Source organism: Schistocerca nitens, chromosome 3, assembly GCF_023898315.1.
Source record: "Schistocerca nitens isolate TAMUIC-IGC-003100 chromosome 3, iqSchNite1.1, whole genome shotgun sequence".
Lineage (NCBI taxonomy): Eukaryota > Metazoa > Arthropoda > Insecta > Orthoptera > Acrididae > Schistocerca > Schistocerca nitens.
Window position 1 is genome coordinate 616,975,027 of NC_064616.1, and position 22,633 is coordinate 616,997,659.

Sequence of the window (22,633 nt, forward strand, 5' to 3'; positions counted from 1 at the left end):
TAAATATTCCCAACTAGCTGACCATCCTGTGCAGCTGCAAAACTGCAGCGCTTTAATAGGTGTGGCACTGTTTGGAGCCCGTATTCCTTCGTCGTTCCCCGAACTATGAATTGAATTGCTTAGGCAGTTACAAGAGGACCCGAACCAAGGAGAAAATTTGCATTTTTCACACATACAGATCATGGCTAGTGGTGAAAGAAGCGGTAAGTTATAGAAAAAATCCTAGTAGCACTCAGGATAGAAACATGAACCTTTACATTTGCAATTTTAATACCTAGCTCATTTATACTGACTTGATGAAAGTCATCGGATAGCGATATGGACATATATAGAAGGCGGCAGTATCGCGTACTCAAGGTATAGAAGGGCAGTGCATTGGCGGATTTGTCATCTGTACCCAGGTGATTCGTGTGAAAACGTTCCCGACGTGATTATGGCCGCACAAAAAGAATTGACAGACTTTGGACGCAGAATGGTAGTTGGAATTAGACGCATGGGACATTTCATTTTGGAAATCGTTGGGAATTCAATATTCCGAGATTCACAGTGTCAAGAGCGAGCCGAGAAGACCAAATTTCAGGCATTACCTCCGACCACGGATAACGCAGTGGCTGACGACTTTCCCTTAATGATGGAGAGCAGCGGCGTTTGCTTAGAGTTGTCAGTGCTAACAAAGAAGAAACTCTGCGTGAAGTAACCGCAGAAATCAGTACGACGCACTTATCCGGTAAGACAGTGTGGCGAAATCTGGCGTTAATAGGCAATGGCAGCAGACCGCCGAAGCGAGTGCCTTTGCTAACAGCGCGACGTCGCCTGCAGCGCCTCTTCTGTGCTCCTGACCATACCGGTTAGACCCTAGACGACTGGAAGACCATGGCCTGGCCAGATGAGTCCCAATTAATGTGGTAAGAGATGATGGTAGAGTTCGAGTGCAGCGCAGACCCCGCGAAGCGGTGGACCCAAGTTGTCAACAAAGCACTGTTCAAGCTGGCGGTGGCTCCATAACGACGTGGGCTGTGTTTACATGGAATCGACTGGATCCTCTGGCCCAACTAAACCGATCATTGACTGTAAATGGTTATGTTCGGTTATTTGGAGACCATTTGCACCCATTCATGGACTTCATGTTCCCAAATAACGATGGAATTTTTATGGATGACAAAGCGACATGTCACCGGGCCACAGTTGTTCGCGATTGGTTTGAAGACTGTTGTGGACAATTGATGCGACTGCTCTGGCCACCCAAACTGCCAAACATGAATCCCATCGAACATTTAGGGGACATAACCGAGAGGTCAGTTCGTGTACAGTTCGTGCAATATTTTGGCAATTATGGACGGCTATAGAAGTAGCATGACTCAGTATTTCTGCAGGGGACTTCCAACGACTTGTTGAGTACATGCTGTAACGAGTTTCTGCACTACGTCGGGCAAAAGGAGGTCAGACACGATGTTAGAAGATATCCCATGAGTTTTTCACCTTAGTGTATAGCTCGGTGGCTTAGTAAGTGTCACATCAAAAAACCAAAGGTTGGGGATTATATCTGAGTTTTTCCTCGGATTTTATACTGCCTCTAATGTCACTTTTCACTTCTTTGGCAATGATTTGTGTATGTAAAAAATACATAGCTGCATCGTGGAACAGGATCCATGTAAAATTATAGGTGTCTCCAATAACTGACTGAAATAATCCCCTTCTTTTCCCTTTCCCTTCGTTCTCCTCCCTCCCTCACCCCCCCCCACTCTCTCTCTCTCTCTCTCTCTCTCTCTCTCTCTCTCTCTCTCATACACACACACACACACACACATATAAATGAACAGCATTTAAGATTCACGACTGTTAAGTACGTAAATGGTAATCAAGAGTTAGGTAACTTCAGATGAAGTTAAGAGCGTATTACCTCGAATGGGGACGTGTCTACTAAATCTCTGTAGCTTTCGAGTCAATCTGAGGACAACTGTACCTTATTCATTTACTTAGCCATGAGCTGTGTGATGGTATAGTAAACACGTTAACTAACGTTATTCGAAACTAAAAAGCCTGACAAAGAAGTGAAGCACCCAGAAAGGGAGGAGGAAACGAACTGAAATTTCACGGATTGACAGTGATTGCAAAATCGAGTCAAATTTATAAAGAACTTGACAGCATGATCAGACTTATTAGTATGTTGATGCATGCACTTAGCCCATTGGTAATGGTTTCATAAAGCTGTTGTATCTTCTTCTCAGGCAAGCTGGCCCAAAACTGTTGTAACTGGTTCTTCATGTCATGGATACTGGAATTAGGATGGAGTTTAGGTCCGAGCTAGTCCCACACATATTCTATCGGGGCAGATCTGGAGTCTTGAGGCCACAGAAGTACCTCAACATCACAAAGACAGTTCATAGAAACGTACCACATGTGGAAGAGCACCGCCTGGTTGAAAAATAATGTCACGATTCTCTCACATGAGAGATAACACATGAGGACACAGAATTTCTGTTACACACTGTTGTGCCATCAGAGTTCCCTCAATCACTACCAACTGTGACCTGGAGTCATACACGATGGCTCTCAACACCATGACACCAGGAGTAACACCACTGTGCCTCTCCAAAACAATGAAAGAATGGATCATATCCCAAGGTCACCACTATACTTGTCATCCATTAGGTAGTGCAGAACTGCAATTCATTGCTCAACACAACGTGACACGATTTACCATCAGTCCATGCTTCCCAGTTGCAGCCAATCCAGACACAGCTGCTTGTGTTGTGGTGTTAATGGCAGCCTATGCATAGGACAGTAATTCTCTAGTCCTTCTGTGGCTAGTCGTCAATCAGTGGTGTGAGATGGAACAGAATGTTAAGAAATCTCATTACTTTTTGAATGGCAGGTGTAGTTGTAAAGGGATTTTGGTGCACAATATGGTGATCCTCCATTGGGGTGGTCAGATGTGGTATACTTAGAACCTTGATGATAAGTATGCCTGTCTTCATTTTCCAATGCAATTCAACACTAGCCCACTGCCATCCAGATGCCTCACAAATCTGCATATTGCACGATTTGACCAGTCAGCTAAATGGTGACTGTGTCAGGTGCCGATAATGCTCTCTCGTGCGAGTGCTTCACGTTTCCATACCCTTCACAGTTATCACTCAACATCTGCTGCAGTTCATGCCCTTTTGTACACTTTCAGGCCTGGTAACAATGCTCAACACAAACAAGACTAATGCACTCTGTTGGTTGTTCTACCAGTCACAGAGAGCTGCACCTCTAATCACTTACATACCCACCAACGGTGTTTAGGTTTAAAAAGTTGCATTGACATTCAACTATCCCTACTGGGTGGTTACTTTCTTTGTTAGGCAGAGTAATTATGGACACTTCTGAGGATTCCTCTCACCTGGTGACTGAACTAAACAAAAGAAGAGAAGAAATATATCATACAAGCTATTCAAACACCACACCCATAGTGCACAGGCGCTGCTGGGTGCCCCTCAGCTTGCTCACGAGTAGGTTAGCCACAGGGCCAACCCTGTCTGCATGCACTCAGGCTTTGCAGAACTGGTGCGCAAGTTCTGGCCTGGCTGCCACAAGTCAGCCTTTTACCTAAGACTGCCCACCTGTGCCCATGGGCACTTTGCTGCCCGTCAGTAGTCTCACAGGCTGCAACAGTCAGTGATTGGTGCCGATGTTGTGATGTGGTGTATTTACTACAAGATCCTCATTGCCTTCAGTGCATGCTGTTACACCATCATACTGATAACCACCTCCTAGCTTGGGAGCACAGGGTTTGTCAATCCCTAATTCAGTCATTATGGACTAAGGTGCTGACACTGACACCACCTAAAAGGCATATGTATCTGATGCTCTAGTGACCCAATGTATCATAAGTACACTGAACAAAAAGTTAGTCATCCCTTGGAGAGATCATGCTAATACCATGTAACATCACTTCTAGCTTTGATAGTAACATCAGTTCAGTGGGAAAAATAATCCATAAGTTTCTTCTGGTATACTGTATCCAGCTGAGGTCATTCATTCACAATATGGACCCATGTAGCTACTAAATCATGGGGATGTTGTTTGCAATGTTTCACCTGCCATTATAAATAATCCCAAATGTATTCTGTAGGCTTAAGATTGAGTTATTTAGAAGACCACTGGAAACCAGCAACATGTGCATGAAGTGGAGTGATAATAAATGTTGCAATCTTGGAAGAAAGAAGTGTCCATAATATACTCATCGATAAGATGTAGAAGAAAGGGAAACAAGTGGTCACTGAATAGCTAATCTTAATGAGTGGACCCCAGTCATGCTATGAAAAACCCTCCTAAGGGATCATAGAACCAACTGAACTGCAACCATTACACGCTGCCTCATTGTTGCCATGGTAGATTTTGCTTCTTTTCCCATCTCAGTAGAATTTACAAAGATTCATCTTTTTAACATTCTATCCAATATCATTTTTGTCCCTCATCCACCTGCAACAAGTCATTTATTTTAACTGCAATGATTCCAGATGTAGAGTGTACGGATTAAAAGTAACTGCTTATGAGCTAGTATATTTCAGCATCTTACCACAAGGATCCTATTAACTTTGCTAATCCTGTAACATTTGTTTCCAGAGCAACTGAAAGTCTAGGTCTCGTTGTATATCGTATAGGAGATGCTGCAGGTTGTGTCCTTGGAATATTTCTCATATTCAAGGGGTCATGAGGTATATTTTGTTTTCTAAGGATTTGGTAACAGTCTATCACCTGAGTTGTAGTCATAATTTTGTATTTAATGTCAGTTATCATAAGGATGACTTACAGGAATATTCAACATAAGGTTTCAAAAACTTAAATGTTGATATGAGGAATGGATTTGGAGAAACAATGGTAGCATAATTTTGATCTTGTCTGGATGAGGGATTAATTCCTTATGACAGCTCTGAGGCACCTAACACAAATTTTAGGGATACAGGATTCAACATAATCCTCTATTATATATATATATATATATATATATATATATATATATATATATATATATATATATATATATATGAGGGAAACATTCCACGTAGGAAAAATATATCTAAAAACAAAGATGATGTGACTTACCAAATGAAAGTGCTGGCAGGTCGACAGACACACAAACATACACACAAAATTCAAGCTTTCGCAACAAACTGTTGCCTTGTCAGGAAAGAGGGAAGGAGAGGGAAAGACGAAAGGATGTGGGTTTTAAGGGAGAGGGTAAGGAGTCATTCTAATCACGGGAGCGGTAGGGGGAAAAAAGGACGGGGATACACTCGCGCACACACACACACACACATATCCATCCACACATATACAGACACAAGCAGACATTTTCCTTGCTGTGTGACTGAAGGTAATAAGACTCATCTGTCTTGATTAATTATGTCTGCTTGTGTCTGTATATGTGTGGATGGATATGTGTGTGTGTGCGAGTGTATACCCGTCCTTTTTTACCCCTAAGGTAAGTCTTTCCGCTCCCGTGATTGGAATGACTCCTTACCCTCTCCCTTAAAACCCACATCCTTTCGTCTTTCCCTCTCCTTGCCTCTTTCCTGACGAGGCAACAGTTTGTTGCGAAGCTTGAATTTTGACTTACCGAACGAAAGTGCTGGCAGGTCGATAGATACACAAACAAACACAAACACACACACAAAATTCAAGCTTTCGCAACAAACTGTTGCCTCATCAGGAAAGAGGGGAAGGAGAGGGAAAGACGAAAGGATGTGGGTTTTAAGGGAGAGGGTAAGGAGTCATTCCAATCCCGGGAGCGGAAAGACTTACCTTAGGGGGAAAAAAGGACAGGTATACACTCGCGCGCACACACACACACATATCCATCCACACATATACAGACACAAGCAGACATATTTAAAGTTTGGGCAGAGATGTCAGTCGAGGTGGAAGTGAAGAGGCAAAGATGATGTTGAATGACAGGTGAGGTATGAGTGGCGGCAACTTGAAATTAGTGGAGATCGAGGCCTGGTGGGTAACGGGAAGAGAGGATATATTGAAGAGCAAGTTCCCATCTCCGGAGTTCGGATAGGTTGGTGTTGGTGGGAAGTATCCAGATAACCCGGACGGTGTAACACTGTGCCAAGATGTGCTGGCCATGCACCAAGGCATGCTTTCACATGTGGCTCTGCCTTTGATCGTGTACACCTTCCGGGTTACAGGACTGGAGTAGGTGGTGGTGGTGGTGGGAGGGTGCATGGGACAGGTTTTACACCGGGGGCGGTTACAAGGATAGGAGCCAGATGGTAGGGAAGGTGGTTTGGGGATTTCATAGGGATGAACTAACGGGTTACGAAGGTTAGGTGGACGGCGGAAAGACACTCTTGGTGGAGTGGGGAGGATTTCATGAAGGATGGATCTCATTTCAGGGCAGGATTTGAGGAAGTCGTATCCCTGCTGGAGAGCCACATTCAGAGTCTGGTCCAGTCCCGGAAAGTATCCTGTCACAAGTGGGGCACTTTTGTGGTTCTTCTGTGGGGGATTCTGGGTTCGAGGGGATGAGGAAGTGGCTCTGGTTACTTGCTTCTGTACCAGGTCGGGAGGGTAGTTGCGAGATGCGAAAGCTGTTTTCAGGTTGTTGGTGTAATTGTTCAGGGATTCCGGACTGGAGCAGATTCGTTTGCCACGAATACCTAGGCTGTAGGGAAGGGACCATTTGATGTGGAATGGGTGGCAGCTGTCATAATGCAGGTACTGTTGCTTGTTGGTGGGTTTGATGTGGACGGACGTGTGAAGCTGGCCATTGGACAGGTGGAGGTCAACGTCAAGGAAAGTGGCATGGGATTTGGAGTAGGACCAGGTGAATCTGATGGAACCAAAGGAGTTGAGGTTGGAGAGGAAATTCTGAAGTTCTTCTTCACTGTGAGTCCAGATCATGAAGATGTCATCAATAAATCTGTACCAAACTTTGGGTTGGCAGGCCTGGGTAACCAAGAAGGCTTCCTCTAAGCGACCCATGAATAGGTTGGCGTTCGAGGGGGCCATCCTGCTACCCATGGCTGTTCCCTTTAATTGTTGGTATGTCTGGCCTTCAAAAGTGAAGAAGTTGTGGGTCAGGATGAAGCTGGCTAAGGTGATGAGGAAAGAGGTTTTAGGTAGGGTGGCAGGTGATCGGCGTGAAAGGAAGTGCTCCATCGCAGCGAGGCCCTGGACGTGCGGAATATTTGTGTATAAGGAAGTGGCATCAATGGTTACAAGGATGGTTTCCGGGGGTAACAGATTGGGTAAGGATTCCAGGTGTTCGAGAAAGTGGTTGGTGTCTTTGATGAAGGATGGGAGACTGCATGTAATAGGTTGAAGGTGTTGATCTATGTAGGCAGAGATCCGTTCTGTGGGGGCTTGGTAACCAGCTACAATGGGGCGGCCGGGATGATTGGGTTTGTGGATTTTAGGAAGAAGGTAGAAGGTAGGGGTGCGGGATGTCGGTGGGGTCAGGAGGTTGATGGAGTCAGGTGAAAGGTTTTGTAGGGGGCCTAAGGTTCTGAGGATTCCTTGAAGCTCCGCCTGGACATCGGGAATGGGGTTACCTTGGCAAACTTTGTATGTGGTGTTGTCTGAAAGCTGACGCAGACCCTCAGCCACATACTCCCGACGATCAAGTACCATGGTCGTGGAACCCTTGTTTGCCGGAAGAATGACGATGGATCGGTCAGCCTTCAGATCAGGGATAGCCTGGGCTTCAGCAGTGGTGATGTTGGGAGTAGGATCAAGGTTTTTTAAGAAGGATTGAGATGCAAGGCTGGAAGTCAGAAATTCCTGGAAGGTTTGGAGAGGGTGATTTTGAGGAAGAGGAGGTGGGTCCCGCTGCGACGGAGGACGGAACTGTTCCAGGCAGGGTTCAATTTGGATGGTGTCTTGGGGAGTTGGATCATTAGGAGTAGTACCTGCATTATGGCAGCTGCCACCCATTCCACATCAAACGGTCCCTTCCCTACAGCCTAGGTCTTCGTGGCAAACGAATCTGCTCCAGTCCGGAATCCCTGAACCATTACACCAACAACCTGAAAACAGCTTTCGCATCTCACAACTACCCTCCCGACCTGGTACAGAAGCAAGTAACCAGAGCCACTTCCTCATCCCCTCGAACCCAGAATCCCCCACAGAAGAACCACAAAAGTGCCCCACTTGTGACAGGATACTTTCCGGGACTGGACCAGACTCTGAATGTGGCTCTCCAGCAGGGATACGACTTCCTCAAATCCTGCCCTGAAATGAGATCCATCCTTCATGAAATCCTCCCCACTCCACCAAGAGTGTCTTTCCGCCGTCCACCTAACCTTCGTAACCCGTTAGTTCATCCCTATGAAATCCCCAAACCACCTTCCCTACCATCTGGCTCCTATCCTTGTAACTGCCCCCGGTGTAAAACCTGTCCCATGCACCCTCCCACCACCACCTACTCCAGTCCTGTAACCCGGAAGGTGTACACGATCAAAGGCAGAGCCACATGTGAAAGCACCCACGTGATTTACCAACTGACCTGCCTACACTGTGATGCATTCTATGTGGGAATGACCAGCAACAAACTGTACATTCGCATGAATGGACACAGGCAGACAGTGTTTGTTGGTAATGAGGATCACCCTGTGGCTAAACATGCCTTGGTGCACGGCCAGCACATCTTGGCACAGTGTTACACCGTCCGGGTTATCTGGATACTTCCCACCAACACCAACCTATCCGAACTCCGGAGATGGGAACTTGCTCTTCAATATATCCTCTCTTCCCGTTACCCACCAGGCCTCGATCTCCGCTAATTTCAAGTTGCCGCCACTCATACCTCACCTGTCATTCAACATCATCTTTGCCTCTTCACTTCCGCCTCGACTGACATCTCTGCCCAAACTTTAAATATGTCTGCTTGTGTCTGTATATGTGTGGATGGATATGTGTGTGTGTGTGTGCGTGAGTGTATACCTGTCCTTTTTTCCCCCTAAGGTAAGTCTTTCCGCTCCCGGGATTGGAATGACTCCTTACCCTCTCCCTTAAAACCCACATCATTTTGTCTTTCCCTCTCCTTCCCCTCTTTCCTGATGAGGCAACAGTTTGTTGCGAAAGCTTGAATTTTGTGTGTGTGTTTGTGTTTGTTTGTTTATCTATCGACCTGCCAGCGCTTTCGTTCGGTAAGTCACATCATCTTTGTTTTTAGATATATTTTTCCCACGTGGAATGTTTCCCTCTAATATATATATATATATATATATATATATATATATATATATATATATATATATATATATATATATATATAGTTTTGTCTAAACATAGTGACCAATGATAAAATACATAGGTGAATGTACAAATATTAAAATCCTTCTGTGTGTCAGCACTGTGGCATATAAATGGTTTTCCTTATTCATCTTGTTTGTATGAAGCATAACTGGGGCAGAAATGCTTACTCAGGACGTCATTAACTAGATGAGAGCAAGTAACTGCCTGAAAACCAAGTGAAGCAAATGAGCAGTGCTGGTTCAGTTACACCTGGGGATGAATCAAGACAAGATTTGCCTCCATGATCTAAGAATCTTGGCATTTTACTGTCTAGACATTAAGGATGGTTAACACTTTTCTTATTATGAAGGAACTCAAATAACCAAGTATCATGTAACTAGCTATGGTGCTTCTCTAAACAGTGACTTTTCCTTGCTGTGTGACTGAAGGTAATAAGACTCATCTGTCTTGATTAATTATGTTGCTCAGATAATGGTTATCAAACACCTATTGTTCATCAGTACTATGGGTCTCACATGATCTTAAATCAGGCCTGGGTACATTATGAGTGCCAAGTCAGTCTAAAAAGTTTTAGCCTTGGATTAATAAAAAAACAGAGAAAAGTTAAGATGGTGGTTTTATTGCTTCAGGTGTTATATATTGACACTCATCCACCCTCTCCCCCATTGAGTACAATGCACAGGATGTTCGTAAAACCATATGAAATTGTTAGAAAAGTCCTTGTTTCAGACATTGCTCAACTCCCATATCACATTGGCTTGAATGTCAGTTACCTCATCAAAGTGTTGACCTTTCATGTGACTTTCTGCACTTTGTCTTTTTGTGGCAGGTTCATATTGATAGCACAAAGTCTCATCAGTCCTGATGACATTTTTCAGAAAAGAATTGTTCTCGTTTTGTATTCCAGGCTCATATCCACTACTTAACACTGCCCGCTCACGACTGAGTGGCTGAATGCACATTTGTTGTTTACAGTCGTTAGCTGAAACTGGCATTGTAATTTCTGTGCAGACATCTCTTATATGCCAGGAATAAAATCTATCTCAGAACATTTTGGATGGACGGTATACACAAAGAAAGGCAGTGTGAATGGTCACAGGCTTAATTTCCTTGCTAGTGAGTTTGAGGGAAATACCGAAAAGTCTCAAACAATTGACACTCGACAAAAGATGTTCAGTGTAGTTTGAAAATTCCAAGAAAAGGATTACAACATAAAATCTACAAATACTCCAGAGCCCCATAGAAATTGGTTCCATAGAGATCAAGAAGAATTTCCCTTGACATACATTTAGCATAAGATAATTGCTACTAACATTGTGATTAGAAGGACAGTAACAAGTAGAGGCCTTGAATTGCTGCTGTGTCAAAGAACATGAGATAATGACAAATGCAAGCTTTTTGGTAGATTAGTAGGGATGCATCTACCAACCACTGACTTGTAGACAAAATCAAAGTGATTTAAAGCCACTTTTCAGAATTTACATAAAAGAGCTTGCCTGATTCAGAAGTCTTGTATGATCTGCTCCATTATAAAGGTGCATAATGTAAACTGTCTTTTTTCACTTTTATGATGATGATGGCTGCATAAACAACATTTATAGGAATGTGAAAGGGAAAAATAACATTTATTTTGCATTTAGTGTGAGTAGTAACTATCATTTGCTTGTATCAGTCATTGCATGGCCAAAATGATAAACCCACTTAAAATAAATCACCCCAAAAAAACATCAGTGATAATTAATCCAAATTGTAGAACATATCATGTATTTTGAAAAGTTCTTTATAAAATAGCTTTCCATTTGATTTCAGTTTTCTTGATGGTTTGTTTAGAGTACACACTGTGAGCTGTCTCCTATTTTTAGCACAATAATTTTTGTTATTGTCAGAATTCTGTATTAAGCTATATGTTGCATCACACTGATCATCATAATTAATTTACTGATGTTTGCAATTACACTTACAGAAAGAGTATAACTTTCTCTACTAAATAATGATAAAATTAATAACAGTATGTTTTCTTCTGTTACAGGGTGGTTAACAGTTGCTGCTCTTCTGTTATTTACCATACTTGTAAGTTCTGGTACTTCTTTCTGTTCTAGAAATACTGAATTTTTCAATAAACTAATGATCTCCATAACTTAGTTACTATAACTGTTACTTGTACTCCTCTTGCTATATTGATCACATTCTTACTCTGAGTACGTTTTACCGGGGGAGGGCTGTTTTATAAATCTTTCTTTCGGCATTGTTGAAAGTGTGGCCTGTTGAATATTATCTACTTAAAAACTGTTCTGCACATAATTCTTCTGCTCTTGATGCATTTTCATGACATTCTCCATAAGTGAGAACCACATGATCCAAGTCTTTTTTGTAAAAATGATTGTATTGTAGAAAGCACACCTCATACACACATGACCGCCAACTCCAGCATCTTGGCCCCAAGAAGCTCAAGTTAGTGGTCATATGTGGATGAGATGTGCTTGCTTGTTTGTATGAATGGTGTGTGTGTGTGTGTCTCTTTTACTAATGAAGACTGTGGCTGAAAACATTATGTAAGTGTCTTTTAATTGGGTCTTCTTTACGGTATGTAGCGATCTGTCTTTTCCTACATTGTTGATATTCCTGCCAGAGTTTCCATTGTCAATATTGTAGAAAATTATTTAAACAATAATTATGATTCAATATTGTAAATGTTTTATAAAGATCATACAGCTCGTTGACTCAGGGCCAGCCCTACAGTATACGCAAACTGCAGGCCCCTCTGGTTCCAAAATTTAGTGAGCACTAAATTTTGAGCAAACATTTTAACAAATTGGATTTTCTGTTTATTTATGAGGGCATACTCAAAAGTAATGCTTTCAAATTTTTTATTCTGTTCTCAGTATTGACTGAGGTACTCTGTGTCAGGCATATTACTCAGAAATCTTTCCAACTTTGCTTATGCAAATTGCAATCCTCTACTGTTAGAAGGCTCTGAATTATAGCACGTATATGGCAGTGTGTAATGTAGCTATTTAGGTGTGTGAGAGACCCTCAGAAAGCTGAAAGCATGAATTTGAAGAGTTCATCCAGAAATGGAGCATCCTCCCCATCAGCATGCCAATGGAAGATCACACATGAGTGCTGCAACATCTGCAATGATCCAGTGCCTTGGGTTCACTGTTATTGATAATCCTCCATAGAATCTAAACTTGGCCCCATCCAATTTCCATTTGTTCCCAAAACTCAAAAAATACCTCTAGGGACTTCACTTTGATAGTGATGAAACAGTGTAAGCAGAGGTGAGTTTGTGGCTCTATCAACAGAGTCAAACACTCTACAGTTACAGCATTAACAAACTGGTCTTTCATTGGGAGAAATTGTTCATCACCAGGGTGATTATGTTAAGAAATAAATATGTAAACTTGAAGAACAAAGATGTAGAATATTAATAACATTTGTTTTATGCAAAGAACTTTAAGGGTTTTCACATACAAAAATTGGAGGCATTACTTTTCAGCATGCCCTCATAAATTGTAGTGGACTTGCCTCCTGACTATCAAAATAATATAAAGACGAGTTTCATGGCCATACAGCATCCACATGCAGTGTCATCCAGCAGGGAAGCATCCCAGTGAAAAATAGCCTATAGCAGCCAGGACATTTCTACCAATTTGCTGCAGTGACAAAGAATACACTTCTGCTCAAACTGACAGGATAAAGAATGTAACATAACACAGTGTGACATCCTAATTAAGAGACAAGGCAATAATGTGACTCTTTTTCCTTTAATTTATAATTCTGGCACTTGGTTTTTATCATTATTTCGCTATTACTTCTTTTTACGATTAAATATCGCAAAAGTATAATATTGCAATATTGGTACAGACAAGGCAATACTGACCCTACAACTTATGTCAGAAGAAAGATAAAGAAAGAAAGACTTATGTTTATATCATTTGTAGATTTAGAAAAAGTGCTGACTGGATTAAACTCTTTAACATTCTGAAGGTAGGAGGGGGAAAATACAGGAAGTGAGAAGTTATTTACAACTTGTAGAGGAACCACACGACAGTTCTGAGGGTCAAAGGACATGAAAGGGAAGCAATCATTGGGAAGTGAGTGAGACAGGGTTGTAGCCTATCCCTGATGTTACTCAGTCTGTGCAATGAGCAAGCAGTAAAGGAAACCAGGGAAAAATTTGGAGAAGAAATTAAAAGTTCCAGGAGAAGAAATAATAACTTTGAGGTTTACAGATAGTATAGGAATTCTGTCAGAAATGGTAAAGGACTTGGAAGAGCAATTGAACAGAATGGACAATGTCTTGAAAAGTGGTTATAAGGTGAACACCAACAAAAGTAAAATGAGTGTAATGGTTTGTAGTTGAATTAAATCAGTTGATTCTGAAGGAGTTAGATTAGGAAATGGGATGCCAAAAGTCATAGATGAGTTTTGCTAACAAATCATGGTCCTAAAAGAGAGGTTATAAAATGCAGACTTGGCATAGCATGGAAAACATTTCTCAAAAAGAGGAATTTTTTAACATCTAATGAAAATTTAAGTGAAAGAAAGTCTTTTCTGAAAGCATTTGTTTGGAGTGTAGCCTCGTATGGAATTGAAACTTGCACTACAAACATCTCAGACAAAAATGAAATAGAAGATTTTGAAATGTGGTGCTATAGAACTGCTGAAATATGGATGGGTAGATCGAGCAACTAATGAGAAGGTACTGAATCCTATTGGGGAAAAAGAAATTTATGATGTACCTTGATTGAAAGAAAGGATCAGTTGATACTACATATCCTGAGGCCTGAAAGAATTGTGAGTGTGGAAATGGAGGGAAGTGTGAGGGGTAAAACTTGTTGAGGGAGCCCAAGAGATAAATACAATAAGTAGCTTCAAATGGATGCAGGTTACACTTTTTATACAGAGCTGAGGAAACTTGTACAGGGTAGTGTACTGTGAAGAGCTGCTTCAAATCAATCTTTGCACGGAAGGCCACAACAATAACATTGCAATTTGATATAAAAGTAACATTTGATACACTGTAAAAGTTACTTTATCCACTTAAGCACAAAATGTTGTAATGCAGTGGTATTCTTTTCCGTAACTGGGGGAGGGAGGTGAGGTTGGACTGAATGACAAGGATTTGTGGGAGGAGGAAGTGGGAGTGATCAGAACACATTACTCACCAAAGGAGTCACAAAATAGATATAGCCAATCCGGAACCCACTGCCACTGATTACACAAAGAGTTCATTAGCAATGCTACCCCATATTGATTCTTATGTAGTACTGTAGTGCTGTGATCATCAGCAGCTGTTATTCCACTTTGTGATTTTTTATATACTGACCATTCACATTAATGTGACCATCCATCAAAAGCCAGAACAACCACCTCTTGCAGCAGCCACCACTGTGAGACATGCAGGAAGAGGGTCAGTGAGGTTCTGGAAGGTACAGACAATGATCTGGAGCCATGTCAGTTCCAGTTCTATGGCCAGCTCTGCTAGGTTTTTCAGTTTAGGATCCATGACGTGTACAGCCTGATCAGGTGGCCCCACAGATTTTCAATTGGGCTTAAATCAGAGAAGTCTGCTGGCCAGGATTGTACAGTAAATGCATCCTGGTATTCTTTGAACCACACACATACACTGTGAGCTGTGTAATATGTTGCACTAACCTGCTGCTAGATGCTGTAATGCTGCCAAGAATCAAACTGCATGTAGTAGTGGCCATAGTCACCAAGGATAGATGCATATTTGTGATGATCCAGTGTTCCTTACAGAATGATGAAATCACCAAGGAATAGCACCGAGCAAGGTGGCGCAGTGGTTAGCACACTGGACTCGCATTCGGGAGGACGACGGTTCAATCCCGTCTCCGGCCATCCTGATTTAGGTTTTCCGTGATTTCCCTAAATCGTTTCAGGCAAATGCCGGATGGTTCTATTGAAAGGGCACGGCCGATTTCCTTCCCAATCCTTCCCTAATGACCTCGTTGTTGGCGGGACGTTAAACACTAACCACCACCACCACCAAGGAATAGCACATGATAATAGTCTCTTCTGTGGCCTGGACCCCTCCGATGATTGCTTTCAGACATTTCATGCCATATATGCCGATGGCATGATACACCTGGAAAGGCCACCTGTCACCACTAAGCAGACACCCATTTGTGTTGGGTGGCATGCAAATTGCAGCTTTTGTTGCTCATGAACAGCAATCAGCGTGGGTGCATGAACCAGGTGTCTGCTGTGGAGACCCATACTCAGCAGCGTTCACTGAAAAGTGAATGAGCAGACACTGTTGATAGCCCCCTGGTTCATCTGGGTCATCAGTTGCTCAACAGTTGCATGTCTGTTAACTTCTACAAATCTCCATAGTCATTGTTCAACCCTTCATCTGTGGCCTGTGACGAACCACATTTGCCCTGTGGCCATTTTGGATAGAACCATTTTGCCACACACAGTATACCTTAACCATGGGAGCAGTATACAAACTTAGCCAATTACAGAAATTCTTTTATAGTTGACCCAAAAGCCAATGATCATGGCCTTTTGGACAGGAGATAAATCACTCCATTTTATGCATTATGATGACGACTGCACTGTTTTCTACATTCCGTGGACATGCTTTGTACACCCTCCACTGCTAGTGCTTCCACTTGCCATCTATGAGTGATTATTACACATTGACATCAAGCATAGGTAATGGTCACATAAAAGTGACTGGACTGTATATACGAAAGTAATACCATGCCTGAAACTATTTTCAAGAATGCTGCTACTTTTTTTATAAAAATTCAAAAAGTACCTGGTTTACATGGGTATGTATTTATTCATATTACATTATTCCATTTCCTCCTTCCCCCTCTTTCTGTCCATCTTCTCTGCCCATCTCTCTGTCCATCTACACCTCTCTGTCCATCTCCCCCTCTCTATCCACCTCTGTCACCCACCACTCTCTGTCCATCTCCTCCTGTCCCTCTCTCTGGCCACCTGCCATTCCCCCCTCTCTCTGTCCTGCTCTTTTCCACCCTCCCTATCCATCTGCTTCTCCCCCTATGCCTATTTTCTCTTTCATCCTCTATCCATCTCCTCCTCCACCTTAGAGTCCATATCCTCCTCACTCCCATTATCATCCCCTCCCCTGTTGTCTGTCTCTCTCCTCCTCTCTCCTACCTCTAAGTTAATCCAGGGTTTTAGGAGGAGTTTCTTGCCCATGGATTTGCCTGCATATGCACATATCCCATATATTTAATGTATTTCACACATACTTGTACACATTTTTCACTGCTATCTTTAGCAACTTTCTCCCTGCAGTTTCATTTTCATGCAGCTAAATGATTATGATGTTGTATCTCCGAAACTGTGTGTCATACAATGAATCAATTACGCAGGTACATTCACTGGAGTGTGTGAACATTGTCTGCAAAATGTGTAATGAATACAGTTAGTAGTAAAGAAGTAAAAAATTAAACCATCATGTATGATGCAGCAGTTTTAATGCATGAACAATGATAATGTATTAATGGCTGTACTTGTTTCCTTTTATCATTTTGTGAGGGTTGTCAGTAAGAAAAGGTTTTAAAAAGGTTTGAAATTATGTGTAAAGTTCATCCCAAGTTGCTAAGTACTCTTTCTTAAGTACTGGCTGAATAAAGTCTGGGTGTTCATGCATTGTGGGCTAAACTTAGTTTTCATGTCCAACCTCTGCACCCCTCCCCACGATAGATAGGTGGTTCTTATCCCTATAAACATTGTTTCCAGACAGTAAGTGATATGTGTACCAGGTTTGTTTGAAATCAGTGCATTGCTTTAGGAGGAGATGTGGAACATGCATACGAACATACATATAGATAACCATTTTTATAATATGAATGGATCTATAATAATTCATGATGTAATGACACTAGATTTTTCAAGCAGCCACTTGTTGGATAGCGTGTGCCATTATAAAAATATGCAGAATGTTATAAGAAATTTGGCTGTGTTTGTAAATAAAGTGAATATAGGTGTTGCTGGTATTTGATTTGCCTTAAATGTATTAAGGATTCCATGGAGACAAAGAGAAGTAGATGACTTAAGTGAACATAAGAAGATATTGTAGATAAATTACATATTAATTTGCATTGTTGTCTGCTTGTAGAAATTATTTAGCTCTGTCCAATAGAAATGTTAGTAAAAAATTAACTGTCATAGAGATAAAAATGGAATGTGAAATTTAAAAGTTTTCCTGCATATAGATTGTCCCATTAAATTTCAGGTAATCTACTGGATGTCAATAACTTGCTGTCACAATCTTTGGTTTAGAGTATTCTGGTGTTACTAGCATCTGAAATAATGGTGGAATGAACAGACATAACAACTCACTGTGTAGTGAACCTATTTAAAAATACTAAAAGGTAAAACTGTCAGGCACAAGGTTGGTTTGAACACCACAGTGCTTCACTAGGTGCAGACATATTAAAGGTGGTATCACCTTGTCTATCTCAAACATTTGAACTGATGGACTCAACAATTTTTAGGGGACCTAGGGTTTAATTTGGACTCCTAATCACAGGAATTTTTCATATTAATAAAGCATTGTCAAACTCTTGACAGAAATAATACTAAGAATGACTGGGGTTCAACACTGAACCTTTAGACTTGCAGTCTGCCACTCACACATTAAGCCAATTACATAGGTATGAAAATATGAATTGAGACATAGTAGCTCAGCTTACATACTTGTGTTCTGTTTCAGAGCATGTGTACATGTGGGTGCACATTCTCTCTCTCTCACTCTCTCTCACTCTCACTCTCACTCTCACTCTCTCTCACTCACTCACTCACTCACTCGCGCGCGCGCGCCCACACACACACACACACACACACACACACACACACACACACACACACACACACACACACGCATTGCCTGTTAGTGACACCTGACTCAGTGCTGACACACTGGAGCTTCCATGCACATGGAAGAAAGGTGCAGGTTTGATGTTGAGTTACCACCTTCCATTTTTTGTTTGTAAAGCTTAATGTCTCCACTACATGGTGAGCAGTTATTTTTACTCATTCTGCTGTTTGTATTTCACATAAAATTTTGCAGTTTCTTAATTATCACATTCAACTGAAATTTTTGGGATGCATCTGATTAAATGATATCTTGATAACTCTTTTATATTCTACACCATTGGAGTTAGAAAGTAATAAGACTTTCTGCATCAGTTTATTTGGAAATGATGAATTAGGAGACTTTTTTTTTTTTTTTTTTTTTTTTTTTTGAGATGTGCAGTAGAAGAGAATTCTGTTATCCATTTTTTGTACTTCTCCAATGCATCATAGTGTTTTCTTCATGAGTTATATGTAAAATCAATACCAATTTTTTCTGTACACCTGTTTTTACGGTTTTATTTTTGAGTGTACAATCTGTATGCACACACTAATGATATTTAAAATGCCTGTGTGATTCTAGGCCCTTGCAGAGGCAGGAGATATGATGAGGAAATCTATTGTGTTTGACAAGAAAACTCCGGATGTATTTTACTGTCCACAACACAAACCAACAGGTTTTGATAAATTAATAGTGAGGGCAAGACCTCTTAGTAAGCTGTGTGAACATGGTGGGAAGGCATTACCAGATGATTACAAGTCAGACTGTTATAATGATGTGGATGAATCAGAATATGCGTGCAAAGAAAAGAACCGTATCATGGTGAGTGCATAACAAGTGTCAAATTATGGTGACATTCTGTTGCAAAAAAGTGTAACCTTTAAAGTTTTTTTAAAGAAATTAGCTCCTAATATTATTTGAAACTGTGTTTATCATGTAAATATACCTAAGATACACTATTAATTTGTGTATTTTTCAAATGATAGATTTTTATTATTACTGAAAACAATAAACAAATTATTTGGAACATATCATAAAGTGCATATGATTAGTTATTGTACAGTTTTATTCTTTAACAAGTATCTTACAGACTGGGAGTAAGTTTGTATTGAAATAGAGTAATGTTAAATAATGAAAAACCCACTATAGACTTGATTTGTACCTTCCCAAGTTGATTTACTTAAAAAACACAGCAAAAGGCTCTTACATCTGTATGTATTTTAAATATGTGAATGTCTGTAATTGAATTAATTGTGATTGGTACACACAGTATGCAAGGAAAGGCAAGTATGCTGTACATGTACAACACTGCGTTATGACACTCAAAATGTTATTGATTAAAAATTGCAAATATTTAAGCCAAGAACATTTTAATTCCATATGTGAATTGAGAGATTAAAACAACCAGTGAGTAGAATTTAACAACAAACCAACCTAATGAGAAGGGAAATCAGACACTTCATGATAGAGCGAATTATTAGTTTTGAAAGATTTGTATCAGAAAACAGTGAATATCTTCTTCATGAATCATGATCAGCAGTCACTAAATTCACTCAAACTCATCATAAAAATATTCACTGTATCCATCTGAGAAAATAAAAATTTGTATAATACCTTTCCCCCCACTAAAAATCAATCACATAAAGCTAAAAGACCCGAACTGATGGTAAATTGAATAGAAAGATTGTAAATGCTTGTCTTTTCTGTTCTTTGAGCTTTAGATTCATAAAAATTGGGATATTTCATTTCAGAAAGCTCATTGGAAGGCAAAGTACCTTTTCTGAATTTTAAGACATTTTTCTTCAACACTAAAAGTTACTGTAACATTAATTTTAGTTTAGAATATAGAGAAAGTTTTTTAATGGAAGTACTAACTGTTTCATTTCAGAAAAGACTTGTTCCAAAGAAGACAAGCGGATCCACCGATGCAGACTTCTCAGCAACAACTGAAATATTTACAGTAGAAGAGTATTAAAATGGCTTTTGTTAATTTCTTAGAAATTAACATTAGGTATTTAGGTATTTTATTACAAATTTCCTTTACAGCTTCTTCATTAAACTGTCCGGTGGTGTTTCCTCCTATGTGCTCTGCTGTCTTCACTGCCTGCTACTGTTCTCATTTGTTTATATTTTCAGCTTTTATCCACTCATTCTTCACCTGTTGTAGATTTCTTTACATTGTCTCTACCTTACAGTTTGTTTTTGCACATACATATAGTTCATACACAAGACACCATACTTTTTGTACATTCTTGTAATTCAGCCTGTAAGCTGCTGCAGATTTTATGGATGTTCTGTTTCTACTGTTTTATTTTCAGCTTTACTTACCTGTATCTATGCTTATTTCATACATTACTTTTCTTTTTTTGTAACTGAATGTGTATAACAGCATTTTGTAGTACAATTTTGGCACTTTAACTATAAGACTAGTTAGACTATTTTCATAGACTGTACAAATTTTCATTAGTGAAAATGTGTAATTATAAATACTGGTACTAAATTATAGAAGTCAATGAAATATTATGTAAGTAAGCTGTGTGATATTGCTTGTTATTTAATTTTCATTATATATGGACAGTATTCAGCAAGAAAATTGATTGCTGACAATTTTGTGCATGCAAAAGACTAAAAAATGCAAGTAACAATAGAAACTATGTAGAGTAGAAATTTTTTCATCAATAAGTATTTGGTTTTAGAAGGAAATATACTTCGTAGTAAGTCTTTTTACTAAAAAATTTTCACTCACATGGTAATCTCCTCTGCTGATATGAAGATTGGTTACCAACATTGTGACTTAAATGCTACTTAAACTCTCATCTGAGAGTACGTGGGTATTGTAGGAGGAATTTGAACTGTGAACAAAAGCTGGCTGTGATAATAATATATGTCCAAGTGGCTGACAAGTATAGTAAGCATTGGAATAGACTTCTATTTCAGTGGTAACATTTTCACTACTGTACATGGATGTGCCAAAGAAATAATACAAGAAAATAACTTAAAAGGCACACATTTTAAATTTACATGTGCATTTACTGAGCTGAACATCTAGCTGTATTTGTATTCAGATCAACAAAAACATCCAAGTGTGACAAATATCATTATAAGGAGCTATCAGAATTTTATAGTAGTTCCAGGAAGATTAGGGGCTTAATATTTCATTAATTACAAAATCAGAAGGGTCAGAGCTCAAGACAAAATTGAACAAAGATTAGGGAGGAATTTGACAAAGTCATTTTCAGAGGCACCATCTCAGTATTGACTCTAAGTCATTTAGGAAAACCACAAAAATCTTAAAATTTGATGGCTGGACAGTGATTTGAAACATGTTGCACCTGAATCTGAGTCCATGGTCAAAGTAGTTTACAAGCTAAACTGGGCACTTCCTGATTCTCTGCAACATGTTTTAACAGAATTAGTTATAGTAACACAAAACAATTATTTTGTTTAGTCCTCCAGTTCTTTTAGTCCTGTAACATCTTTTGACCTAGGTCCACCTACTATTGCCAATAATCTCAAGCTGTGCAGGAAATATCTGATGTCTGGCTACATTTATTGCTCTACCTTAAAATATTCCTTCTGATAGAAAATTAAATAACTTTTTGTCTCTTAAAATTTTCCCTTTGTCATATCAATCACTTTTGTAAAGTCTCTTCCAAGATTTTTTTTTTCTTTGCTGATTTGTCTGTTGTACATTCACTTGGAAAAAGTGTATATGGAATGAACCAACCAAAAGAATAAAAAGTTGGATACAGTATTATTGTGGGTTGTTGTGCTACCGAGTACATTTCTCTTACTCTAACAAAAAAAGGAATACAGTCAGATATAAAGATCTGTCCCCTTCATGAACAATGGACCTTGGCATGGTGGGTTGACATGTTTGCCTCAGTGATACAGATAGCCATACTCTAGATGCAACCACAACATAGGGGTATTTTTGAGAGACCAGAGAAACATGCAGTTCCTGAAGAGGGGCAGCAGCCTTTTCAGTAGCAGCAGAGACAGCAGTCTTGATGGCTGACTGATCTGGCTTTGTAATAGTGACCAACATGACCTTAGTGTGCTGGTACTGCAAATAGCTGAAAGCAAGGGGAAACAACAGCTGTTATTTTTCCCAAGGGCATGAATGTCTACTGTATGGTTAAATGATTATGGCATCCTCTTGGGTAAAGTACTCCAGATGTAAAAGCCCCAGGTTCAGATCTCCAGGCTGGGACTCTTCAGGAGGATGCTGTCATTAGGAAAAACAGAACTAGCAGTCTATAGGTCAAAACGTGGAATGTTAGATCTGTGAATGAGACAGATGTGTTACAAATTTAAAAAGGGAAATGGATAGGTTGAAGTTAGATATAGTGATGATTAGTGAAGTTTGGTGGCAGGATGAACAGTCAAGTACAGGGTTATATATACAAAAATCAAACAGGAATAATGCAGGAGTAGGTCTAATAATGAATAATAAAATAGGAATGTGGATAAGCCCCTGTTAACAGCATAGTGAATGCATTATAATAGCCAAGG

General features: G+C 40.1%; 1 protein-coding gene across 1 annotated transcript in view; it reads left to right on the forward strand.

The window, feature by feature from the left end:
* Positions 1-22,633, forward strand: part of LOC126248552 (uncharacterized) — a 106,319-nt gene that overhangs the window by 56,811 nt on the left and 26,875 nt on the right. Inside the window, exons 2-3 of the mRNA XM_049949628.1 lie at positions 11,282-11,322; positions 18,701-18,940. Of these exons, the coding sequence (XP_049805585.1) occupies positions 11,282-11,322; positions 18,701-18,940 (281 nt within the window). The remainder of the gene's footprint in view (positions 1-11,281; positions 11,323-18,700; positions 18,941-22,633) is intronic.